Source organism: Equus przewalskii, chromosome 2 (genome assembly GCF_037783145.1).
Source record: "Equus przewalskii isolate Varuska chromosome 2, EquPr2, whole genome shotgun sequence".
In the NCBI taxonomy this organism is placed as follows: domain Eukaryota; kingdom Metazoa; phylum Chordata; class Mammalia; order Perissodactyla; family Equidae; genus Equus; species Equus przewalskii.
In genome coordinates this window covers 69122334-69145298 of record NC_091832.1, presented here as the reverse complement: position 1 = coordinate 69145298, position 22965 = coordinate 69122334, and the positions used below count along the sequence as shown (strand labels likewise).

General features: G+C 34.6%; 1 protein-coding gene across 10 annotated transcripts in view; it reads left to right on the top strand.

Moving 5' to 3' along the window:
• TLL1 (tolloid like 1) overlaps nucleotides 1-22965 on the top strand; it is a 192952-nt gene that overhangs the window by 131224 nt on the left and 38763 nt on the right. For all 10 annotated transcript variants that reach the window (XM_008538033.2, XM_070608244.1, XM_070608242.1 and 7 more), the window contains 5 exons: nucleotides 5211-5313; nucleotides 7777-7893; nucleotides 9059-9204; nucleotides 19459-19654; nucleotides 21271-21396. In XM_008538033.2, coding sequence (XP_008536255.2) covers nucleotides 5211-5313; nucleotides 7777-7893; nucleotides 9059-9204; nucleotides 19459-19654; nucleotides 21271-21396 — 688 coding nt within the window. The remainder of the gene's footprint in view (nucleotides 1-5210; nucleotides 5314-7776; nucleotides 7894-9058; nucleotides 9205-19458; nucleotides 19655-21270; nucleotides 21397-22965) is intronic.

The window sequence follows — 22965 nt, the reverse complement described above, 5'->3', positions numbered from 1 at the left end:
CCTGGGATTAAAGTGGATGTAGAGTGTAGGATGAGCTGGTGAAGAACAAAACTGAAAACCATGGCACATCTTGTGAAGTGAGTGCAGTTAATTCAGAGAAATGTGAAGAGCACTGAGAATGAGGAAGGAAGAAGAGCGTTTTTAGGGGCACTGCAGAGTGTGACCTATGGAAGGTGGCAAATGATTAGATGTGGGAGTGGAGTGGGGATTAAGGAAAGGGAGGTATAAAAAATGTTCCTGTGAGTAGTTGGCGTGACAAATCAAAATTTCAAAATCCAGATGTTATCATATAAGTTTAAGCGGAAAAATTGTTTTCATAGCGTGATCCAACTCGTTTTTCACGTGTCATGTGGTTAATCCCTGATAGAAGTAGGGATCTGCCGGAGTCATTCAACCAGTCTGTTGTAAGGCAAGGACTTGAACCAAGGCCCTAAGTTCTGTCTGTTCTTTAGATTTTTTTTGTTGAGATATAATTAACATACAGTGCTATATTAGTTTCAGATGTACAGCATAGTGATCCGTCATCTCTGTACATTGCAAAATGGTCACCACAGTAAATCTATTTAGTGTCTGTCACATTACAAAGTTAATATAATATTATTGACTATATTCCCCACACTGTACATTACATGCCCATGACTTATTTATTTTATAAGTGGAAATGTGTACTTCTTAATCCCCTTCACCCGTTTCGCCTCTCTCCTAACCTCCCCATCTTCTCTGGCAATCACCAATTTGTTTTCTGTGTCTATGAATCTGGGTTTTGCCTGTTCATTTGTTTTGTTTTTTAGATTCCACATATAAGTAAAATCAAGTGGTATTTATCTTTCTCTGTCTGGCTTATATCACTTAGCATGGTACCCTCTGGGTCCATCCATGTTGTCGCAAATGGCAAGATTTCATTCTTTGTTGTGGCTAAGTAGTATTCCATTGTATATATGCACCACATCTTCTTTATCCATTCGTCCATTGATGGACGGATACTTAGGTTGTTTCTATATCTTGGCTTTTGTAAATAAGGCTGCAGTGAACATAGGGGTGCGTATATCTTTTCCAATTAGTGTTTCCATTTTTTTTGGATAGATGCCCAGTAATGGAATTGCTTGATCCTGTGGTAGTTCTATTTTTCATTTTTTGAGGAGCCTCCATACTGTGTTCCATAGTGACTGCACCAATTTACTTTCCCATCGACAGTGCACAAGGGTTCCCTTTTTCCACCTCCCCACAAATACTTTTTATTTGTTGTCTTTTGGTAATAGCCATTCTGAAAGGTGTAAGAATCCCTTATTTTAACATGTTGATTTTCCTCTGTAACTTTAAAATTAAGCTGATGTTTTTATGTATCCCAGCATAGTTGGATTAAGCAAATTGGATTAATACTTCGTTTATTTCATAATTGTTCTCAGGATTTATACTGTGAGAGTATGCACCATGGAAATAGTAATACATGAGAATCTTAACAATGCTTTTAGATTAGCTGAGTGTTTTTCTACACATTATCCAGTTCAGTACTTCTGATGTAATTCTATTGAGATCTGGCGGATATGATGACCTCTCTTTTACAGTAAGAAAATTTATTCAGACTCAAAGTTTGAGTAAACCAGCAAACTGAGAAGTTAGAATTTGAACCCAGGCTTTCTGACTTCCAAACATGAATGGCTTCTAGGTGTAGGAAAAGATGCAATTTTTCCCTTTAGCATGATGCAATTCAGAGCTGAACAAAACCTTAAAGATCAATGATTCCAGGAGTTGGCAATTTTTTCTGGAAAGGACATACAGTAAATATTTTTGGCTTTGCAGGATGTACAGTTTATTTCAAATACTAAATTCTACCATTTTATCACAAAAATAATCATAGACAATATGTAAAGGAAGGGTTCCAACAAAATTTTCTTTACAAAAACTGGCTTCAGGCTGGACTTGGCCCAGGGGTTTAGTTTACTGATCCCTGATCTTCTCTCCCTTAGTCTTATTTCTGAGAAGAAAACTGCGGTCTCCCTAAAGACTTTATTAGGCTTGTCCAAGCTTCTTTTGGCTGGAGCCTGGAAACCTGTTTTATTTTACTGCTTTTGATTCTAACTTCTCTTCCTAAAGAGCCATTTAATAATATCAGTGTAATTGACAAGCTTTGTATCTTCAGCACTTTATAAGGTATAAATATTATTGTAATCGGTCTTTCTGTGGTGCTCATGGAATTAGTTTAAGTAGTCAGTAATGTCTTAAATGTGCTGACAAAAGTGCACTGATGATATCTTTCTCTGGAGACTTGTAGACATCCGGTCCCTTGACTGTGCATCTGCCTTTCTTCAAGATTCTTCCGTCTGCAGCACTGTACAACAAAGTCTTTAATAAGCAAACTTCACAACAGTTGTGTCAATTTAACTTTGCAGAATAACAACTAAGACTCCTAACAGATCACAAGAAATCTTAGAATTCTTCTTTGTGTCTCCCACAGTCCCACTTTTCAAGGGAGCTTGATTAATTTTAAATTGATAACTGGTAAATTGATACTTACCATCAGAAATAAAACATTTATATAATTGTGTTAGGTAGCTTTTATTTCATCATTCTTTGAAAAAAGTTGCAACATATTTACATAAAATAGCATGATGTAAAACAACCAAATATTTTCCAAGTGCTCTTGATTGGTAATTCAAGTATGGATTCTGCTAGCAACCTAGCCAAAGACCAGCGTTTTACTTCATCAGAGCCTAAGATTTGATTTTAGAAAATCTATCTTTATTACATTTTCTGCTTCTAAAGGACTCTGTGTTTTATATTAAAGTAGGCCAGTTTTATTCCTCCACAGTGCTTGGCGTTTAAAATAGAAGATTAGAAACAAGATAGGAAACTTTTCTGTTTAGAGTTATCCCTCTTCCAACCGTGTGTGTGCGTGTGTGTGTGTGTGTGTGCGCGCGTGCCAAGACTTCAAATATTAACTATTTGTTAGCAATCCAACCACATTGTTTCAATTTTGAATAAATTTGATGATACACACACTTCCAATTTAGCTGATTTTTTTCCCTCATCGAGGAGGAAGTTGAAACTATTTGCACACCATTACAAAACTCCCCTTTAAAGCCAAGAAGGAAGCCACAAAATGAACCTTGGGGTCTACAGTTTGTGTCTGTATTCTAGTTTTGCCGTCTCTGCTACAATAAATGAGTTCTTGTATGATCATATAAAGTTTAAACCTGGTGGTTGCTGTAGGGAGAATACAAATGCAGAATGAAACTTAATATCAGGCAGTGGTAGTGTTCCCCATTTGTAGCAGACTTAAAGTAAACACAAAATTAAGGAGAAAAACCAGAAATTATCTCCCAATTTTGTCCTAGGAGTAACCTCATGTTGCATTGGTATTCAGAGATGGAGGAGAAAATGTATTGAGAACTTCATAAAAATAGTTCAGAATCTATGCATTTTGACAATCAAGTGTGGAGGATTACTGAAAAAGAAAGAAAAACATGATCAGTCCTTTGTCCTTGGATATTTTGGAAATTTTGTAAACATTTTGGAAAATATTTGGAATGATAAAATTAGGGGGAAGAAAAGAAGAACAAAGGAAAAAACAAAATCTATCAATAAGGTAGACAAAACTAAATGAACAATTTTATTAAACACAACCAAATTATGCCACACGTACTGTATCACATTAAAAAAACCTATGTCTCTATTTTCACATCCTCGGTATTTTCATCTCTTTGTAATCAAGAAGGTACATGTTTGAAGAAACTGAAAAATATTAAATTTAATAGTGACATAATACTTCTGTAAGGTACAAGTGACTTTCATTATGGTTAGATAAATTTCTAGTTTCTATCTCTGTAAAATAATTACTTATATGGGAAATCGTAACCAATTTTGGTGTACAATTTCATCAGTGATCATTGCCCTGCTGAGATACAAGATGCCATGAGAAATATTTACTGTTATGCTGTATCTTCAATCTGGGAAGAAGTAAGCTAGTTAAGGATTGATTTGCCATAATTCATACTTTTCTGTTAAAAATGAAAAATTGTACTCAAGAAAGGGGAGAAGTATATGTTTTCTAACACAAAAATGGTAATACTTTTCTGGAATTTGACTTCAGGATTGATTGATTTTTTATATATATATATATGCGCACACACACACATATATATTTATTTTAGTCATTCCTTGAAAGTTGTCTTACATTCAGATTTTTATACTGTCACAAAGGGATTCTTTAAATATTGTTACAAGCTGTACTTTTATATTAGAAGCATCTCAAATATTCACAATTTGTTTCTTTTGGCCAAAATCCATTTCAGTTTCTAGAGTAAAGAACAGGTTCACTGTATGCCTTAAGCATCTTAGATATTTTCAGCAGAATAGAGTTAGAATGAGTTTTGAATATAAAAAATAGTTTCCAAATGAATTTTACCTCATCAGAAACATACATTTCTCATGTTAGTTTGACTCTACTTTTGGTGTACCAAAGTAAAAAAAAAAAGAGTTAATTATTTGAAAAGCAAAGTGTTCTTATAAAGTAAGAAAACTGTCTTTCCTAGAGTTGTTTGTGAATTATCTTAACAAAAAGCAGCATCATTGCAAAACAAAGTACAGAATAAAAGGTCATGTTCAAGATCTTCTAACTTGAAAGATCTCTGAATATATGTTCTTGGATCTGGAGAAGCATAGTGACATCTGCCTTTGATTATAGTTACATGGACAAATTTGAATTCTAGGGCTGTATTTAAAACATTTCAACATACACAATGATATTATATTCTTGGAATATGGCACACGATGGTTATTTTTAACATAATTATAGATGTCTTGACCGGTCGTCTTTGAAATAAATTATTAAAAAGAAGACATTCATGGCAAAATCAGAATTTTTCATGGTTTAAGTCATATTTATCTTAGAAAAGTTAAAATAAACTATTTGAATAAAGATGTCTGTTTCACAATTGTTCGTATAACTTTACAGAAACTTTGGTTTAATTGCTAAAATGTTTAGTTTAACTCAACATTGTGCTTCTATATTGTTAAACATTAATGAGAATGAGAAAATTAGGTTTTCGGGGGATGTTTATTAAGAAAAATAGTAGGGGAATGAATAAGAAAAAAACTTAACTATGAATCTGTTTTCACAGTAGCCCTGGGTTTCCAACCTCTGGGAATCAAAGCACTATGTGCAGTTATAATCATTTTTACTCTGTGTGTTGTTTTGGTTCATTTTGCAGATTGTTTTAAATTTTACTACAATGGACCTATACAAAAGTAGTTTGTGCTGGTATGACTACATTGAAGTCAGAGATGGGTACTGGAGGAAATCACCTCTCCTTGGTAAGAGCTTATCTACCTCCTATGTGGCTATGGGTATAGCTTGTCCTGTCAAAGGATAATTGATTCTTTTAAGAGTCATCTTAGAGTTAAAACTTTATATGACCTACATTTTAATTTTTATTATGCTTTTTTCAGCCACGGAAAAATACTCACAGACACATAGATTGATTGATTGACTTAAACTAGCTTAAATTATGAAGTGGCACTTGGATCTGAACATAACAATTAAGAATAGTTTTCACATGTATTATGCTTATAGTGTCTACTAATCACAATGTTTCTGTATTTTTAATTTGAAAATCATAGTTTTAATGAGAAAACCAGGTAAATTATGTGTGTGTGTCTTGGTTTGTGTTTTTGCTAAGGCCGTAGAATGTGAGCTGTTTGATCCACATTTGGGAGCTGGCTTCCTAAGCGAAGCGTATTAGCTCTTACTTAGACGTCACAGTTTTGCCTCTCAGAGAGTTTTTCATGGCTGAGAAGAGGCATTTGTAGTTTGTGTCATAAATTGTAGCTCAGATTTGGTGCTCACGAAAGTCTGCTGCCAACATTTAACCACAGACCACACCGTTAACTTGCATGAGGCACTTTACTGTTGCCCTCTGTTTTACTTAAAGGTGAGAGCTGTTGTGAGCATGTAAGCATCTACTCTGTATGGATTTTTTTTCGAGATTGTGACTTTTTGTTTGTTTTTACAAGGAGCTTTGCTCAGTTTTGTTTATGTGCTGTACAGATCTTCTTTCTTAACATCTAAAACCTGTTGAATGGACACTATTGTGTTAAGAATGATAGCAGCCTTAATAAGTCCAAGAGATCTGTAGAAATATTTAAAAATGAGAAAAAATAAAGATTAAACTAATGTGATAGGTCAGGTTGAGGAAAACATTGTCTTGAACATTTAGTTTCTTAGCCTAACTGAAGCAATTTGAAATACAGTCACATGCTGCATAATGATGTTTTGGTCAACAAAAGGCCACATATACAATGGTGGTCCCATAAGATTAGTACCATGTAGTCTAGGTGTGTAGTAGGTTATACCGTTTAGGTTTGTGTAAATATACTCTATGATGTTCATACAATGACGAATTGCCTAACGATGCGTTTCTCAGAACATGTCACTATCGTTAAGTGAGCATGACTGTAGACGTATGTGCATTCCAAAGAAAACACTTCTTTAAACTCATATTGAAGACTCAAATCTAAAGCTACTCTTTTAGAGAACACTTCCTTTTAGAGCACCATCAACGTTACTTTGTTTATTGTATAATGGTCGGCCAGACTGGTTCAGTCTGATCGTGATTTTCATGTGAAAAGCTTTTCCCACTATCACCTCTTAAACCTTGCTTCTCAAAGTGTAGCCGTCAGACTGGCAGCATCAGAATCACTTGGCAGGTTGTTAGAAATCTAGAAACTCAGACCCTACTGCATACCTTCTGAATTAGAGACTGTATTTTAACAGACTCCCTGGAGTTCATATGCACATCACAGTTTAAGAAACACTGCTCTCTGCTACATGCCCCTAATTTACTTTGCCATTTAGGAAGACATTTCTTCTCCTGTTAGCTGTTAGTATGAATTTGTTCTAAGTTGACCACCATTTTTCATATACTAAAACTATGTATGACATCATTGCCAGGGGCATACAAAAAGGGATGACCATGTATTATCGTTTTTAGAATGATATCATGTGCATTGTCATATTTAATCATTTTGTCATCATATGAAAGCTTAGAGCAAAGTGACAGACATACAGTAAACAATAAATATTTGTGGAAGTTTGACGGAAGAAAGAAAGGAATACATGTATTGTTCTATTTATTTGCTATTATACTTGCCTGTGCATATACAATTAGAAAAAAATCAGAACTCATCCTTAATTCTTCTGATACTGTTTGTCATTCTGCTGACTACACTACAGATTATAACTTTATAGAAATGAGATGGAATGTGTGCAATCACATAAGATCTTTGGAGCAGCCTGTGAGCTTCCCTGACGGGTTGTCATTGAATCGGACTTGACAAGAATTCCACTTTGAGCTGAGACACCTCCTTAACCAAGTGACTCTCCTCCTAATGACCAAACTGACAATTTGAAATAGTTTCTCAGGATCACTTGTACTTTTTGTCTGTTTTTAATAGAATAATATTCCCCCTATTGATGTATCATGAGCCCTTTTACAAATATCTTTTGAGCTAGCCATTTCTTAATTCTCCACATAATGATACATCAGTTGGTTAATTTGAAGATGCTGTGTTCCAGTATTTCATAAATATATATGAAGACATTGTTTTGTGTATCTACCTTTGCTAAGTAAATATGAAGGCATAGTTTTGGCTCTCGTTACTAGAGAAAGAGATAGGAACCAAATCAGGTTTTATGTGTATAATTTTAGCTAGTGTGGAAAACAATTAGAATGTAGAGTCATATTTAGGGGTCTCTCTTTATTCTTTTATTTCTTTTAGGTAGATTCTGTGGGGACAAAGTGCCTGAAGTTCTTACCTCTACGGACAGCAGAATGTGGATTGAGTTTCGCAGCAGTAGTAACTGGGTGGGAAAAGGCTTCGCAGCTGTCTATGAAGGCAAGTCCCATTGAGTTTTTGAGATTACTTCCTCTCAGATCTCTTAACAGAGATGCCCTTGCTCTCAATTTCATTAGAATGATATTGTAACTGTATTTTAATTATGAAGTTTTCTAAATCTGTATTATAATATTCATGAGGATGATTTTGATAAATATACTTGATAAATTTAAATTGCAAGAATAACCTGTTTTCTGAGGCCAGTGATGTAGTAACATGTAAATGTACTCAAGGATGTATGGAAACAACAAAAACCGGCACAAGAGTTCTTAAATGTCAATTAATTTTTTCATGATAATATTACATTATTTTGAAGAAATTATCATTTTCCTCTGTACTGAATTTGTGTCTACTTGATGCTGGTACTGCTGAAATACTCTGTTCTAGGAAACTGCACAGAAAGTAATTGTGCACATTTCTGGAGCATGCTTTGTCTAAATGAGAGAGTCAGCATTCAAGGAAGAATTTACTAGATGCTTTGTTCTATACTTCTCTCAAACAATGAGCTGGCATTGTGCTTCCTGGCTTTAAAAACATCTCCCTTCTTGGCAGATTGTGGGTGGAAGGCACCGTTCTTGCTCCTGCCTCTGCTAGCACAGGAGTTTAGGTGATTTAGAAGACAGAAGATTTCTGCTTCTCTTAAACTTTTAAGTAAACAGAAGCACTTTGTTTTAGAGATTAACTGTATGGCGGTGAAGAGGATTCTTTCGATGGAGCCACAGATGTTGAGCACATGACGCTAGCCCACTGCCAGAGGCCCAGAGAGTTCTCTGAAGCCTCTCCACCGCTCAGCTATTTCACCTGGGGTCAAAAGACCGAAAGATGCAGTTCAGGAAATCACAGAACACACTCACATAGAATAAATTGTCAAAAATCTTGAAAGGTTTTTAAAAGTTAAAAAAAAAAGCTTTAAAAAAAATAAAGATGTGAATTAACAGTGATAAAAAATCATATATTCCTGTGCTGATTATCTAATATTTATAGTTAAAGTGACTAGGCTTTTTTACCGTCTGAATATTTACAGCAGTACAACCAGCCAACTTTGATTTTTATAACCTGGTCTTTATGTTCTCAGCTACAGGCGCTGAACTGAAATGTTATCTTAGAAGAAACGGAAAATGAAATGGCATAACTAGGTTTATCTGTTTATTTTTGCTTTCTTCAGCGATCTGTGGAGGGGAGATACGTAAAAATGAAGGACAGATTCAGTCTCCTAATTATCCTGATGACTACAGACCAATGAAGGAGTGCGTTTGGAAAATAACAGTGTCAGAAGACTACTATGTCGGATTGACCTTTCAGGCCTTTGAGGTAAAGTCTTTTAGGCAACCTTTTCAGAGCACATCCTCCATAAATGACAGTGACATTTAAGAGGATCCTCATTAAATAAGCAAAGAACCAGAGAATCAGCTTTTTAATCAGCAAAGAAGCACAGGGTTGCCTATAAAATGTAACATCAAGAGCAAAAGAGTTTTTTGTTTTTCTTTCCTCTTGTTGCAGACATTTTCAAGAAGATTAAAGTGAGTTTACATTATCTGCTCTATTTGAATTAGAGTGTTTGAAGTACTGACAATAGTTTCTTTTGACAAATGCACAGACTTGTTTCACAAGACTGCGTGAAGGGTCCATTAAATAATAGAACTTTTATTTCTCTTCTAAACTAAGAGGCTAAAAGGTAGACCATCTTTTTGTTGTTGTTAGTGGGGAAAATCCATTTTTCACCTTTTTACCGTTACACAGAAGATTGTTTATATCAGAAATAGGGATTTAAGTGTTCTTAGGAGCTTTTGACTTTGGGAAAAATATTTGTCAGGGAGGAGATTGGCACCAACAGTGCGTTATTAGATGAGGGCAGAATAAAGCAAAGGCCAGACAGAATTCTGAAGCAAAGTCAGGGTTCCAAACTATCAAGCTGATTAATGAGTCATTTTTGTGTGGTTGGAGGGGCTGAGTTAGGGATGGGGGCATTTTTCAGGAACTCCAGAGTATGTTTAAGTCAAAGAACTAGTCTAGTTGAGAGCCCAAAGCGAAGTGGGAAGAAGTGATAAGATGGTGGCAGTTGGTCCAGGAAGTCACTAAGTGCGGTGACCGTGGTGGTGTCTCTATCCCCACATGAAGAGCACTAGGATTACCCAGGCATTACTCATAATCCAGAGAATCTCACACCCCCACGTGCAATCTGTGTAATATATTTTTTAGTACTTATCTCTACCCTTTCGCACATCCCATTTAATTTCCAAGACATATTTCTTTTTATCATGAAAAATTTATCTTTTCTGACGTGATCATGGTGTTTATGCTCCTAAACACTTTGCAGCTTTGAAAACCGTGGTTCTGCAATTTGATTCACATTTGAATTTTCTTATTTTAATGGATCAATAAGATTGCAAACATGATTCAAATAGACTGCTTTATTGTTAGCAGTAAGCTAAAATTGGCTGGGATTCATCCACTGTTTAGACCAAAACACCTGGTTCATTGGAAAATTATCTGCCTAATAACCATATTACTTGTGTTTTGTGATATTGCCAAAATTAAGAGATGACCTGTCTTTCGATGTGTAATTCGATGTTTTATGAAATTCTCCTATTGCAGACGTGATGTCAGAGAATGCATTCATTCCATGCATCTAAAAACTGAGATACAATTTCTGAGATGCAGAATTTTTTTCTTGTCATATCAATATAGTAACAGTGCTATACTTCAAAAAATAGGTTAGCGTAAGGACAAATAGGAAAGATTTACATCACAGGCATTTAGAACCTTGCCTAACACAGTGTCGTCACTTAATAAATACTTATTGACCGAGTGAATAAATACATTATTACTAAGCTTTGGGATTGGGGCGAAGTCATGTCATAGTTTGGCTGACAGTACATTTTATTTATTATCTCTAGTTCCTGTCCTTTCTTCATTTTGCTTTATTTCCTTATCTTTCTTCCTCCTTCATTTACACACTGGACATAATTGAATGTCAAATAGGACTCTCATCTTTCAATAGGTAAAACCAAACCTTAATTGTCTTCTCTTACTCACTAACCCACTCTTCTTCAGCCTTCCCTATTTCAGTTCTTACTATTTGCGTGTGTCACTGTTTACTCAAGCATATCCCTAATTCCGATTTTTCTCAAATCCCAAGGCCAATCTGTCAGCATATTCCACTTGCTTTCTCTTCAAAATATACCCCATACATGGCCACTTTATACCTACTTTCTGGCCATGACTCTGCTCCACTACTGCCCCTTCTCTTGGAACTTGGTGAGAACCTCCAGTCTCTCCTTTTACCCAACATATCCCCATCTCCACCAAACGGCTAGAATGGTACTCTTACAGTGTAAGTTAGATCATGACACCACTCTGCATACATTCTTTCAGGGGTTTTCCATCACACCTAAAATAAATCTAGACTCAATTATCATGGACAAGGCGACCTACGATTTGGTCCCAAGCTCCTTTCACTCTCTGTGCCAACCCCTCTGGTCTTCTGTTTCTTCCTCAAAAACGCCAATTTTACTCCCACATCACAGCATTTGCCATGGATGTTCCTCTACCTCTAGAGCTTTGCTTTTCTTCCTCTCCTATTTTTTTCAAATGTCTGCTTAATCATCACCTCCTTAAAAAGTCCTTGCCTGGTAACTCTATTTAAAATATTTTCTTACGTGCAATTGTCTATAAACCATTATTCTGTTTTATTTTAGTTCATTTCACTTATGACTACTGGAATTTTTGTCATGGATCTGTTTGTTTACATGATTATTCTCTGTCTCTCTCATCAAATATGATCTCTAAAGGGTAGAGATCTTACCTGTCTTGTTGATTACTGTATCTCCAGCACCACTAGATGCATGCTTAATATTTGATAATGGGAGGGATGAATGGATGGATGAGTTAAATGTAAGTAAGTGTGTGTGTGCATGATGATTGGTGGGTGGAAATTAATATATCCCTTCTTTATCAAAGGTATGTAAGTTTCCATGAAGAGGGAAACAAGCCTGGATAGGAAAGAAAGGTTGAGATTATGTAGGACCTCGATGCGGTATGGCTAAATTTAGACTAGAGATCTGGGGTTCTAAGAAATTCACAAGTGACAGGGAATTTAGAGGTCTCCTAATACACCATCTAACACTTCTAGATAAGGGAATTGAACTTATGCCATTAACCTAGTATCACACAAGTGAGTGCTAAACCAGCGTTAAAACCCAGGTACGGTAATCTTTATTATTTGCAGACTCTGTATTGTCTACTTGGGAAAATTTATTTTCAACCCCCATATCAATACTCAAGTTGCTTTCTGGGTCATTCACAGACATGTACAGCACAGCAGTATGTTTCATCTGACATGCACATTCCCAGCTGTGGTGTGCCTTATGGAGAAAATATGTGTTAGATAAGCATCATTCAGGCGTGGTTTATAGTGCTGTTGGCCATGAGCTCAGTGTTAATAAATTGACAAAATATATTATAGTGTCTTTAAATGGAAACACACATTAAAGAAGATTATGTATTGATTGGTTGACAAAAATTTCGTGACCAGAAGCTCACAGGAACCTAATCCTGTATTCCCTCTGGAGCAATGAATCAGTATTCGTTAATTCAGTGTTTTCAGCGAGTTTATAGAACATAACGACTGAGGATACCAAGAATCGGCTGTATATATTTTTTAATTTGTTCTAGTGGTCATTAGGTGGTTTGTTTCATTTACTTAGTTATCTGTTTATATAACTTTTTTTGTTCACATAATATGTTTTCAATATACAGCTTATACATTTTATATTGAAAATGTATAATTTAAAAAGTCCTCAGCAATTCTCAATGTTTTGTGGTTTTGTCTGACAAAACAGCTTTTATTCATTGATATCAGTCTTTGCCTTTTTTCAAAAATGGTTTCTTGTAACTTTTTATTCTCTATATTACTCTCTCCCTTTTCAGATAAAAGTGTCCTTAAGATAGACTTGTCCTTCATTCTATCGAAATCTACTAGTATAAAGAACTTACTAGCTGACCATTATTTTTACCTTTCTGTGAATTTATGTCATGACTTTACCTTTCCTAATGCTACATAGATTTCAATGTAAGAGCAGAAAGAAAATGTGGACAAGCGCCTTTGTTAATGAATTGCAGGTATCTTTGAGCAGGAAAGACACTATTTGGAGGGTCATAGAGTCCCGATCCTTCTGTAATCATACCATTTGGGAAGCTTTTTCTTCTGTAGCAGTAACTGGTGCATTGCTTCTTAAGACGAATACTGAAGTGAGTTTGTTTGTGTATGTAGATCATGTCTAGAATCATTTTGGAGAGCTTGTCGTCTATTCAGCAGCAGCATTATTTGTAAAGAAAACCTCTATTTCACCTTAGCACTTTCAGGATGCAGAAATACAGAAGAAAAAAAGTTGGGGGAACTGGAAATGTTTATAGTAACAACTTCAAAGAAATGCCAATAAAGCAGAAAAGAAGTGAAATAAATCCAGAGCTTACTTATGTTTACGCTGAAATCCCCACATACATTAATTTAAATGGGATTAAGTTTGAGGTACTTGTCAACATTTCTACACACTCTGGTTTGGTTATCCTTCCCTGGTGAAGTATAAAATCATAGATGTTTAATTGTCTTACCCATTGTTACTGCAAACTGCAACATTCTAAACCATGTACAAAAGTTTTTATCTTGGTACTTTGTGGATTGCCTGACAAAAGTAATCCTTTAATTACTGTAAATATTTTATACTAGTTTAAGTTAAGTAGACTAGACTTTGTGAATGAACTAAGAAGCCAAGACTAGGAGATCTTAACTAGTTAACATCTTTATGCCTGCCATGTACTGTTTTTGGATTTTGGCTAAGAATATATATTGGTTAATGACTATAAAAGAGAATTAAGTTGCTCTTCAGAATTATGATTTAGGTTATAATTCTGCTCTGAAAGGTTTACACTTCTTAGTTTAAATAAATTTGCCCAAGGTCACACAATTCATGATTGGTAGCACTGTGATTGAAAGCAATTCCACGGCTCGTGCACTCTTTCGCCCAGGTCCTGATAGCAAAGAAAGGCATCAGTTTTCTCTCATAGCATTCAATTCTTTCCTTTCATAATTGTCTTCGTTTGTATATTCGTCTATTTGTATTGTTTAATCAACATATGTCAATCAGTCAGGGACATGTCTGTTTTATTCACCAAATTTTACACGGTCAAGTCTATATTATCTGACTATAGTAGGCTTTCAATAAATATTTATTAAATATGTGAATGAGTTGAAAATAATTGTGTCATGAAGGGAAAAAATCAAGTGGCAGAATTATTTTTAATTTTTTTTTTTGGTGAGGAAGATTGTCCCTGAGCTAACATCTGTGCCAGTCTTCCTCTACTTTGTATGTGGGCTGCTGCCACAGCCTGGCCCAATGAGTGGTGTGCAGGTCTGAGCCTGGGATCTGAACTCGTGAACCCCAAGCCACTGAAGTGGAGTGTGTGAACTCAACCACTATGCCACCTGGCTGGCTTCTCAAGTGGCGGAATTTAAAAACCTTGCGTCACATAAAAATAGACCTAACCTAGACTCACGATTTTGATTTTCACATGGTTGAACATACTTGGTTTTCATCCTCCTTTTTTGAGCTGCAATTATCTATGTATTAATATTAATTAAACATTAAATGGTAATAGTAAAATAATATTAAATAAGATATTAAAAATGATAGTAAATTTTAATGCTCTGCATAGTTAGCTTTTCTCTTTTTTATTCAAAATTTCTTTTGTTGATAACATTATTTCTTAGACTTCACTAGATTTTTCCCATTATTACAATCAATTTATTTTTAATGATAAGTGCTAATTTACATTGTTTTATTAGTCGTGCTTTTCTTTAACATTTTCCCCCAAAGCACAAATTGATGACTTCAGCATTCTTCTTAGTGTATACGCTTTTAAATTATATTATCTCAAAATGTTTAATCATTTATGCAGTTAATTGCATTAATTATATTTTGAAACTACATTCTCAGAGTCATGGGAGAGGTTTTTGTTATTATTATGGTAAAGTAGACATAACATAAAATTTACCGTCTTAGCCGTTTTTAAGTGTGCAGTTCACTTAAGTGTTAAGTACATTCACATAGTTGTGCAACGAATCTCTAGAACTCTTTTCATCTTGTAAAACTGGAACTCTATACTTAACAAACAACAACTTCCTTTTGTCCCCTAACCCTTCTTTCTGTCTCTATGAATTTGACTACTCTAGGTACCTCCTGTAAGTGGAATCATAACGTATTTGTCTTTTTTGTGACTGGCTTATTTCACTCCGTGTAATATGCTCAAGGTTCATTCATGTTGTAGCGCATGAAAGGGCTGCCTTCCTTTTTCAAGGCTGAATAATGTTCCATTGTATATATATACCACATTTTGTTTATCCATTCATCTGTTGATGGACATTTGGATTGCACCCATATTTTGGCTATTGTGATTGATGCTGCTGTGAACGTGGATGTACAAATATCTCTTTGGGAGCCTGCTTTCAATTTTTTGGATATATACCTAGAAGTGGCATTGTTGGATCCCATAATAATTCTGTTTTTAATTTTGCAGGGAATATGGGAGAGTTTTAATGGAAACTATTATCTAGAAATCTAGAGTTTTCAAAGCTTTTTACAAATAGCGAGGAACTGCAGTAGATGTTTTTACAATGTTATATTTATTTGGAAATTTAGTTATAAAATGAAAGCAAGATGTGTGAATGGGTCCTAAGCCTGGTCCCTTCCTCTGGGGCTGGGCTTTTTTCGGGGTGAGAGTTCACCTACATGCACTGACCATAAGCTCTACACTGGTTGGTAGTTTTAGGATGAGAGGCTGACCACTTTAGGTTACATTTAATTGATTTGAGTTCTTGCTAAATAGAAACCACTTAACTTTTCCATGCTTCCTCTCTAACCCGCTAATAAAGGCGTGAGCCCCCATTTAGTAATGAAATGTAGTATTAATCTCTTCTGGCTAATCTTTGTGCTTCTTCATCCTTTGAATATTTGGATCTACTTCCAATATCATTTAAGCATCAGTTTTCTAAAAAATATTCAGTGCTTACTATCACTTTCATCATATTGTCTATGTACATATTAGGTCTGTTTACATTACGATAAATTTGCCACATTCATATGTGGTTTATGCTCTGATTACCTTAAAGTCTGTAATAAGTCAGCATCATTATCAAAACGTATTTATTATATGTACTTGTAATTGTTCATGACACTGCATTCAGGTCCCAGCTCTATGAACTATGTTCATGATTTAACTCAGGAAGAAACTGCTCTTGCTTTTTTCGTTTTTGTAAATCATTCACTTTGGTGTTCTGTCCCTCAGGGAGTTTAGGGTTACAGGCATAAGACTGGTGGACTTGATCCACTTTTTAGTTTCAACCATATTTCTTTCTATCCATTCTGTATACTAACTGATGTATGATTAATTGATATAGCTGGAGAAAATGTTACACAAATGACATAAACACAATAACGTAAACTTTGATTTGTGCTGTCATTACTCCTATGTAGATGTTGTTGAAGACGTATAATTGTAATTAACACCGATGGAGCAGATTGCTTATGCTGGCATTGCAATTAGGATTAATGCAATTAAACTGGAAAAATATGTAAACAAGGATCATGGAGGTCATTGATAAGATATCTAGAATTGTTGTTATGAAAGGATAATGTGTTTCTGAAATCATAAATTCATATATATGAGGCACATTTTATTTTCTAAGCAATTCAACAACTGTGTCATTTACTATGTGAGAATACATTGTAGACTTCTATTGTGTTACCCCTAATATCGGGTGCATGATATTCAATATGTAAGTAATATGTAATTCTTATATAGTTACTGGAGAAATTATTCCTAAAGTTTATTTTTATGCATTTTACCTATGAAATATTTATACTTTGTGTGTCATATAAAATATTCAAACATCCAAGTTTTACTAAGAGACCAGTGAATATACTATAAATTAAGATTTAAAGTGATCTGGTGTATGTCTTTTAAAAGAACAGAGTGAGTTTTATTTACAGGGAGATATCATTATCCTATTTATTTTTAGTCACTGAAGAAATAGAAATTTTTTGTTTCATTTTCAATAGTGTCTATCTTGTTTTCTTTCTTGTTAGTACTATAATTTTTAAAAACAGTAATCTCCTCAAAATACTCATTTAAAAACCCTTTTTAATTGACCTTAATTTTTATTCTTTCATGGCTTCTAATATGAAGCAATGTAATTTTATTTCTATTAATTGACCTTCTACTACAAGCAGCTTCTTTCTTCATTGTGTGCCCTCGTTTCTTTTCCTCTTCTAACTCATTCCTTTTCCCCCCTCTTCCAATATGGTTCATGAGTCAGGAGCAGGTCGTTCTGTGATGCTCTAAGCAGGTGAGGGTAGAACAGCTTGCTGACACCTTTTGTTATTTTCCCTACAGTTTTGTCACTAGTTCAGTGTTACTTATTCTTTTGTCAAGCCCTACACCTTGAGCGTTTTAGATATTATTTTACATGTCCGTTGACTAAAGAAGAGCCTTTGGCCATCTGGAAATGTTCTCATATTTATAGAGAACTCTGATTTCGAAGGGAGCATATTAAAGACTGAAAGAAAAGGGCATCTATATAGCTAGTCAGATTGGCCTTATCATCCCTGGGCTAAGTTACCAGTAGCACTGCTACCGCTCCCTCACTATCTCTCTATTTAAACAGCTACAGTCCTAAAATTGTGCTTAAAAATGAGATATTCTTTATATTAAATATTTTCCCATCATTTTCCATAATTCTACACACAAAGAGAGTACATTTTTAGGAAAAAATCTAGATTTGTGAATCAAACTCAGTGAGCACCTACTGATAGTATAATTTAAAACCATAATCTTCACTCCCCCGACCCCTACTGCTCATACTTCTTATCTTGTTTCACTTTACATTTTTCCATAGAATCTGTTACTTTCTAATATTTTATGATGTAATTATTTATCCTTTTTGTTGTCTTTTGCTCTCTCCCCTTCAGTAGCATGTAGGCTCCAGAAGGGTCAGGCTCTTAGCTCTTTTGCTGGATGATGCATAACAAGCAGTGAGAAACATGCCCAGCATAGACTAGCCTCTGAATATTTATTAAAGGAATGAATGAAGCTTGATTTGTGATTTGGAAAAGGGAAGCAGTAAATGTGCTGCTTAGTTCTAACCAAATCTGTCCTTCAAAATCTATTTTTTCTCTTTGTCCTTATGCTACCTAATTTGAAGACTGTCGCTGTTAGTCTATCAACAAATCAGGAAACACATTCTTCAAGCAACTGCACCAGCAGTTTCGTGCATTTAGGTTGTAGTTCCATGGAATGACCGTGTTGCCTGATATTTGTCTTGTGAGGGAGAATTCTGTAAGTTAGTGAACTGTATGTTGAACGATAGTTGACCAGATGTGATACTTTTCATGGTTTAGTAATTTTAGATGTCATGCTTTCCAGCTTCAAATATCTAATAAGTAGTTGATTCTATTAAGACTTCAGGGCTAGTGCCCATTTTCTGTGTAAAAATAAAAAGCAAGAATTTTATTTAAGAATTGTCATAATTTTTAAAACAATTTGTAAATGTTGGTTTGTTGTTTTTAGAAGTTCAGGGTCAAAACATAGGTCTGTGAACACGCAGTTCTTCATAAAGTTTTATAGGCTAATAGCCTGAGCTAATATTTCCATTCAGTTGTTTAAGGAAAGAGATTAAGTTCCCCCAGGTTATATGGGTTGAGAGGAGTGTGTTGAGGTAAAAGGACTCATATAAACAAGCCGTGTTACATTGAGAAAGGATAGCCAGTGCTGATTCTTAGTAGAGTAATCCTTCTACATACAGCTATGCTAACCACAGGTAATGAATTTCATAGACTAGGAAAAAATGGAATCCCGTATTATCATATTTTCCTTCAAAAAGAGATTAATAACCTAAAAGAGTGCAATACTTGTTGATAGAATTTGAATTCAGCTTCTCTATGAATAAAATAATGCTTTTGTTGATGAACTATGAACAATTTTTATAACTATGTTTCAGAACAAGTTATACATTGCTTATAGCATATCTGGCCTAGATTTTTAGTGATAATCTATGAATAAAATAATGCTTTTGTTGATGAACTATGAACGATTTGTATAACTGTGTTTCAGAACAAGTTACACATTACTTATAGAATATCTGGCCTAGATTTTTAATGATAATTTTAGGTCTGTATATTTTAGTCTTAGCTCTATTTTCCAAAGAATTACAACTTTTTTTATTTTCTTTTAGGAGGCAGTTAACTTCTCTTGATCCTGATGCATGGGGATGCAGTGTTCCATAGATTTTTTTTCTCTCTTTCTGTGTCTACCAGAAAAATATGTCCTTTATTCAGGAGCAGTGTAGAAGTGTAGATATTACCATGCACACTCATGAGAAATGCTCTCATTTGGTGTAATTGGTTATATGACCATGTCAGTACTATGGCACTGGGAATACATAATATTTTTTCTATAGAAATTGTTTTATCTATTAGTGAGCTATAACTTCACATATTTTTACAATTGCAGATTGAAAGACATGACAACTGTGCCTATGACTACCTGGAAGTTCGAGATGGAACCAGTGAAAATAGCCCTTTGATAGGGCGTTTCTGTGGTTATGATAAACCTGAAGATATCAAATCTACCTCCAATACCTTGTGGATGAAGTTTGTTTCTGATGGAACTGTGAACAAAGCAGGGTTTGCTGCCAATTTTTTTAGAGGTAATTTGAAATAAAGTGTGAAATTTCCTTGTCAAGGATAAATGTAGTATTTAGCTTTTAGTTAGGGAAGAACCCAAAGTTACATTGAAAGTTAAAGTGTGTACTGTTCATAAGGATATTTTGATGGTTTCTGATGGAAAAGGTTATTGGTAAAATACTGGAATTTGTAACTTTGCAGCACCAGGTAAGAACCACATTAGGATATTATACCGTGTTTTTTTAATGAAATCATCAAAGTAGAAAAATCTAGGGAGAAAATATTTGCAATATAATCAACATAAGACTGGTAATCAGAAGGGGATTTACTAACATGTAATTCATCAATTTATTTCCAGGTGGCAGCATTTCAAAACCATCCCTTAGAGAATAGTGTTCCACCACATTGGAAATAATTTGTGGCCTTCTTAGCAGAATATTCTAGTACCTAAAATGTCTTTTTGGTAAAGAATTATTACTCATCAGCTTTAGTTTTGAATTGCATAACCAAATTTTAGTTTATGTGTCCCATATTTGGTGTGTATTACTGAAGTAAAAAGAAAGCTATTTTAGTACAAATCATAGCATCAAATTTGCATTTAGAAAATTTGTAGGCACTTAAGTGAGTCAGGGTAGAAAAAATTTCTTTTATGGGAAGAGAAAACAAAATTTTCTCTACACTGATTTTTATAGAAGAAATGATGGATTCAGTTGTGTATGTCAAAATTTAGCATAGTTAAGGCTGGCCTGGTGGCGTTGTGGTTGAATTTGCATGCTCTGCTTTGGTGACCCAAGTTCTCAGGTTTGAATCCTGGGCACAGACCTAGCAATGCTTGTCAAGCCACAGGGTGGTGGCATCCAACCTAAAACAGAGGAGGTTTGGCACAGATGTTATCTCAGGGCCAATCTTCCTCACACACAAGAAAAAAACAAAAACAAACAAACAAAAATTTAGTGTGAATAATAACTAAATATTTTCATTATTTAAAGAACAACAGTACAATGGATTTTCCCACCGAGCTATGGTAAATAATTATTCACCATATGAATTGAAAGGCAGAGAACATTGGCACTTTTACTGTATTTTTTCAAAGTATTCACTAACATGTACATTACTTGCTTTCCATTTTCTCTACGTGTTATGTTTTACAATAGAAGAAACATACTGTCAAGCGTCTCTCATGTGATGTTTATATACTTGGTTATCAAAATGCTTAGTCTTTTGCCAATGCATAATTCCTTCAGGGAATAATTACTATTTTCCTAGCACACAATGGGTTATTCCTGAAGAGTGAAATTATGGACTACCTTGTCATACACGTTTTTTTAAATAGTATATATTTTTCATATATATATTTTATATAGTTTTTCGTGTTTCCACATATGAGTAAAATAGTTTGTGTGTTTACAAAGATATGGAATTGTTATATATCAATGTGTCCGTATAAAAATTGTCATGACACGAATTCTTGCACGTCATCCATCAAGGGCTTACAAATTGTTCCTGCTCCTTTGTTGAAGAAATCACTTGTCTCAGTTTTATTCAGGGCCATTAAGCACCATATTTTCAAAAAATTTTACACCTTAGTAAATAAAAACAAAATACTTCAGTTGTTCTCTAACTCTCGCCATCTTTATAGAGGAGGATGAGTGTGCCAAACCTGACCGTGGAGGCTGTGAGCAGCGATGTCTGAACACACTGGGCAGTTATCAGTGCGGGTGTGAGCCTGGCTATGAGCTGGGACCTGACAAAAGGACCTGTGAAGGTATGACTGGTTGTGCCTGTTCCCTGCCTGAAACCCTGTGCCCCTTTCCTTTCATTCTTATAGTCTCATTCTCTTTCACCCTCTTTCTGCCTCCCTCTTTCCTTTCCTTTCCGCTGTAATAATCTCTTTCCTCAACTAGTAAGATTCAATTTGTAGTTAAAGCTAATGTGAAACCACGCCTGGGTTCCCGTTATAGAATCAGTCATTTCCTCCTTTGTTTACTAGGACACTTTGTTATATCTCTATCTGTATCTATCTATATATCTATATCAATCTATCTATATATCTATTTCATCTATATATACCTATTTCTATTTTTATCTCTACTAGACCTAGATTTTTATCTATCCATCCATGTATCCATCCATCCATCATTTGTTTTTATCTTTTTCTTAACATAAATTAGGGGCACATCTCCCTTATTAAAGCAAGGAGTCCTAAATCTGAATCGTCTTTGTATCTCTAGCATCTACCACAGTCAGAGATAAAGCAGGAGCTAAATATGTGTTGTCTTAATAAGTGATTCATTAAACCAACAAAGTTATGTTGTCCTGTTTATCTAGATTTCCTCTGTCCATTCTGAGAGTTCATGTTCAATCCTTTGTTACTCTGTTCTATGATCTCTTCCTTTAGAATTTAAAGCTGACCCTTTTTTTTTTCCCTCTGCTCCACCCTGTTATAGACTTCACACACAAATTACAGACAAAATGAATGGGCTGATCTTCCTTTTTCCAGTCTATTCTTCCTTTATTCCCCTCTGAAAATTTCTGCCAAAATCATCTTCATAGAACTTGTAGCAATTTAACATTGTTTATATTTATATATTTATTACTTTACTTTTTGTGTTTCTCACAAAAATGTAAGTTCTCCTAAAATAAGCACTTTGTTCTCTACTGTATCTGTAATAGAGGACATATAAGTGGCAAAGGCGACAAAATTATTTGCTTAATGAATAAATACCACACCCCTGCTTACCTATTAAAAGAAAATCAGAGACTCCCTCTTTCTTCTTAAAAGTTTAAATACTGTTTGGCAAAAGTCTCCATCCTGCCTAGAAACTACTAATCTGCTCCCTATTTTTGAAAGAGAAGATATTGTATACCAGACAACAATAAAGTAACATGACTATTATTTCTATGTGGCTCCTAGAAATAAATATTTTACTCTATAATAATTTACCAAAAAATAGTAAATGTGGAAAGTACAGGTGGAGTTCTTTCATATGCATATATATTTTTACATGCATATATATAGTTTTATATATATATATACACACACATATACATATATATAACATATGCACATATATACACAAAGGCAATTAAAGTAGAGACCAGTTACTTTAGGTAACTCTTGACTCCCTAGGAATTCATTACAAACTGTGTACACTATATATTGTTTTCACTTAACTTGCTTTGGATACCCAGATATTGCTAATTTTACTATCAATAAGGAAGAGGGATAACATAAATAATACTTCTTTTAAATAGATCATCCAAAAGAGAAAGAGAACCAGTTGTTAAATGGAGTTTTGGGAATAACAAATATGTCCTACTTACTATCATTTAT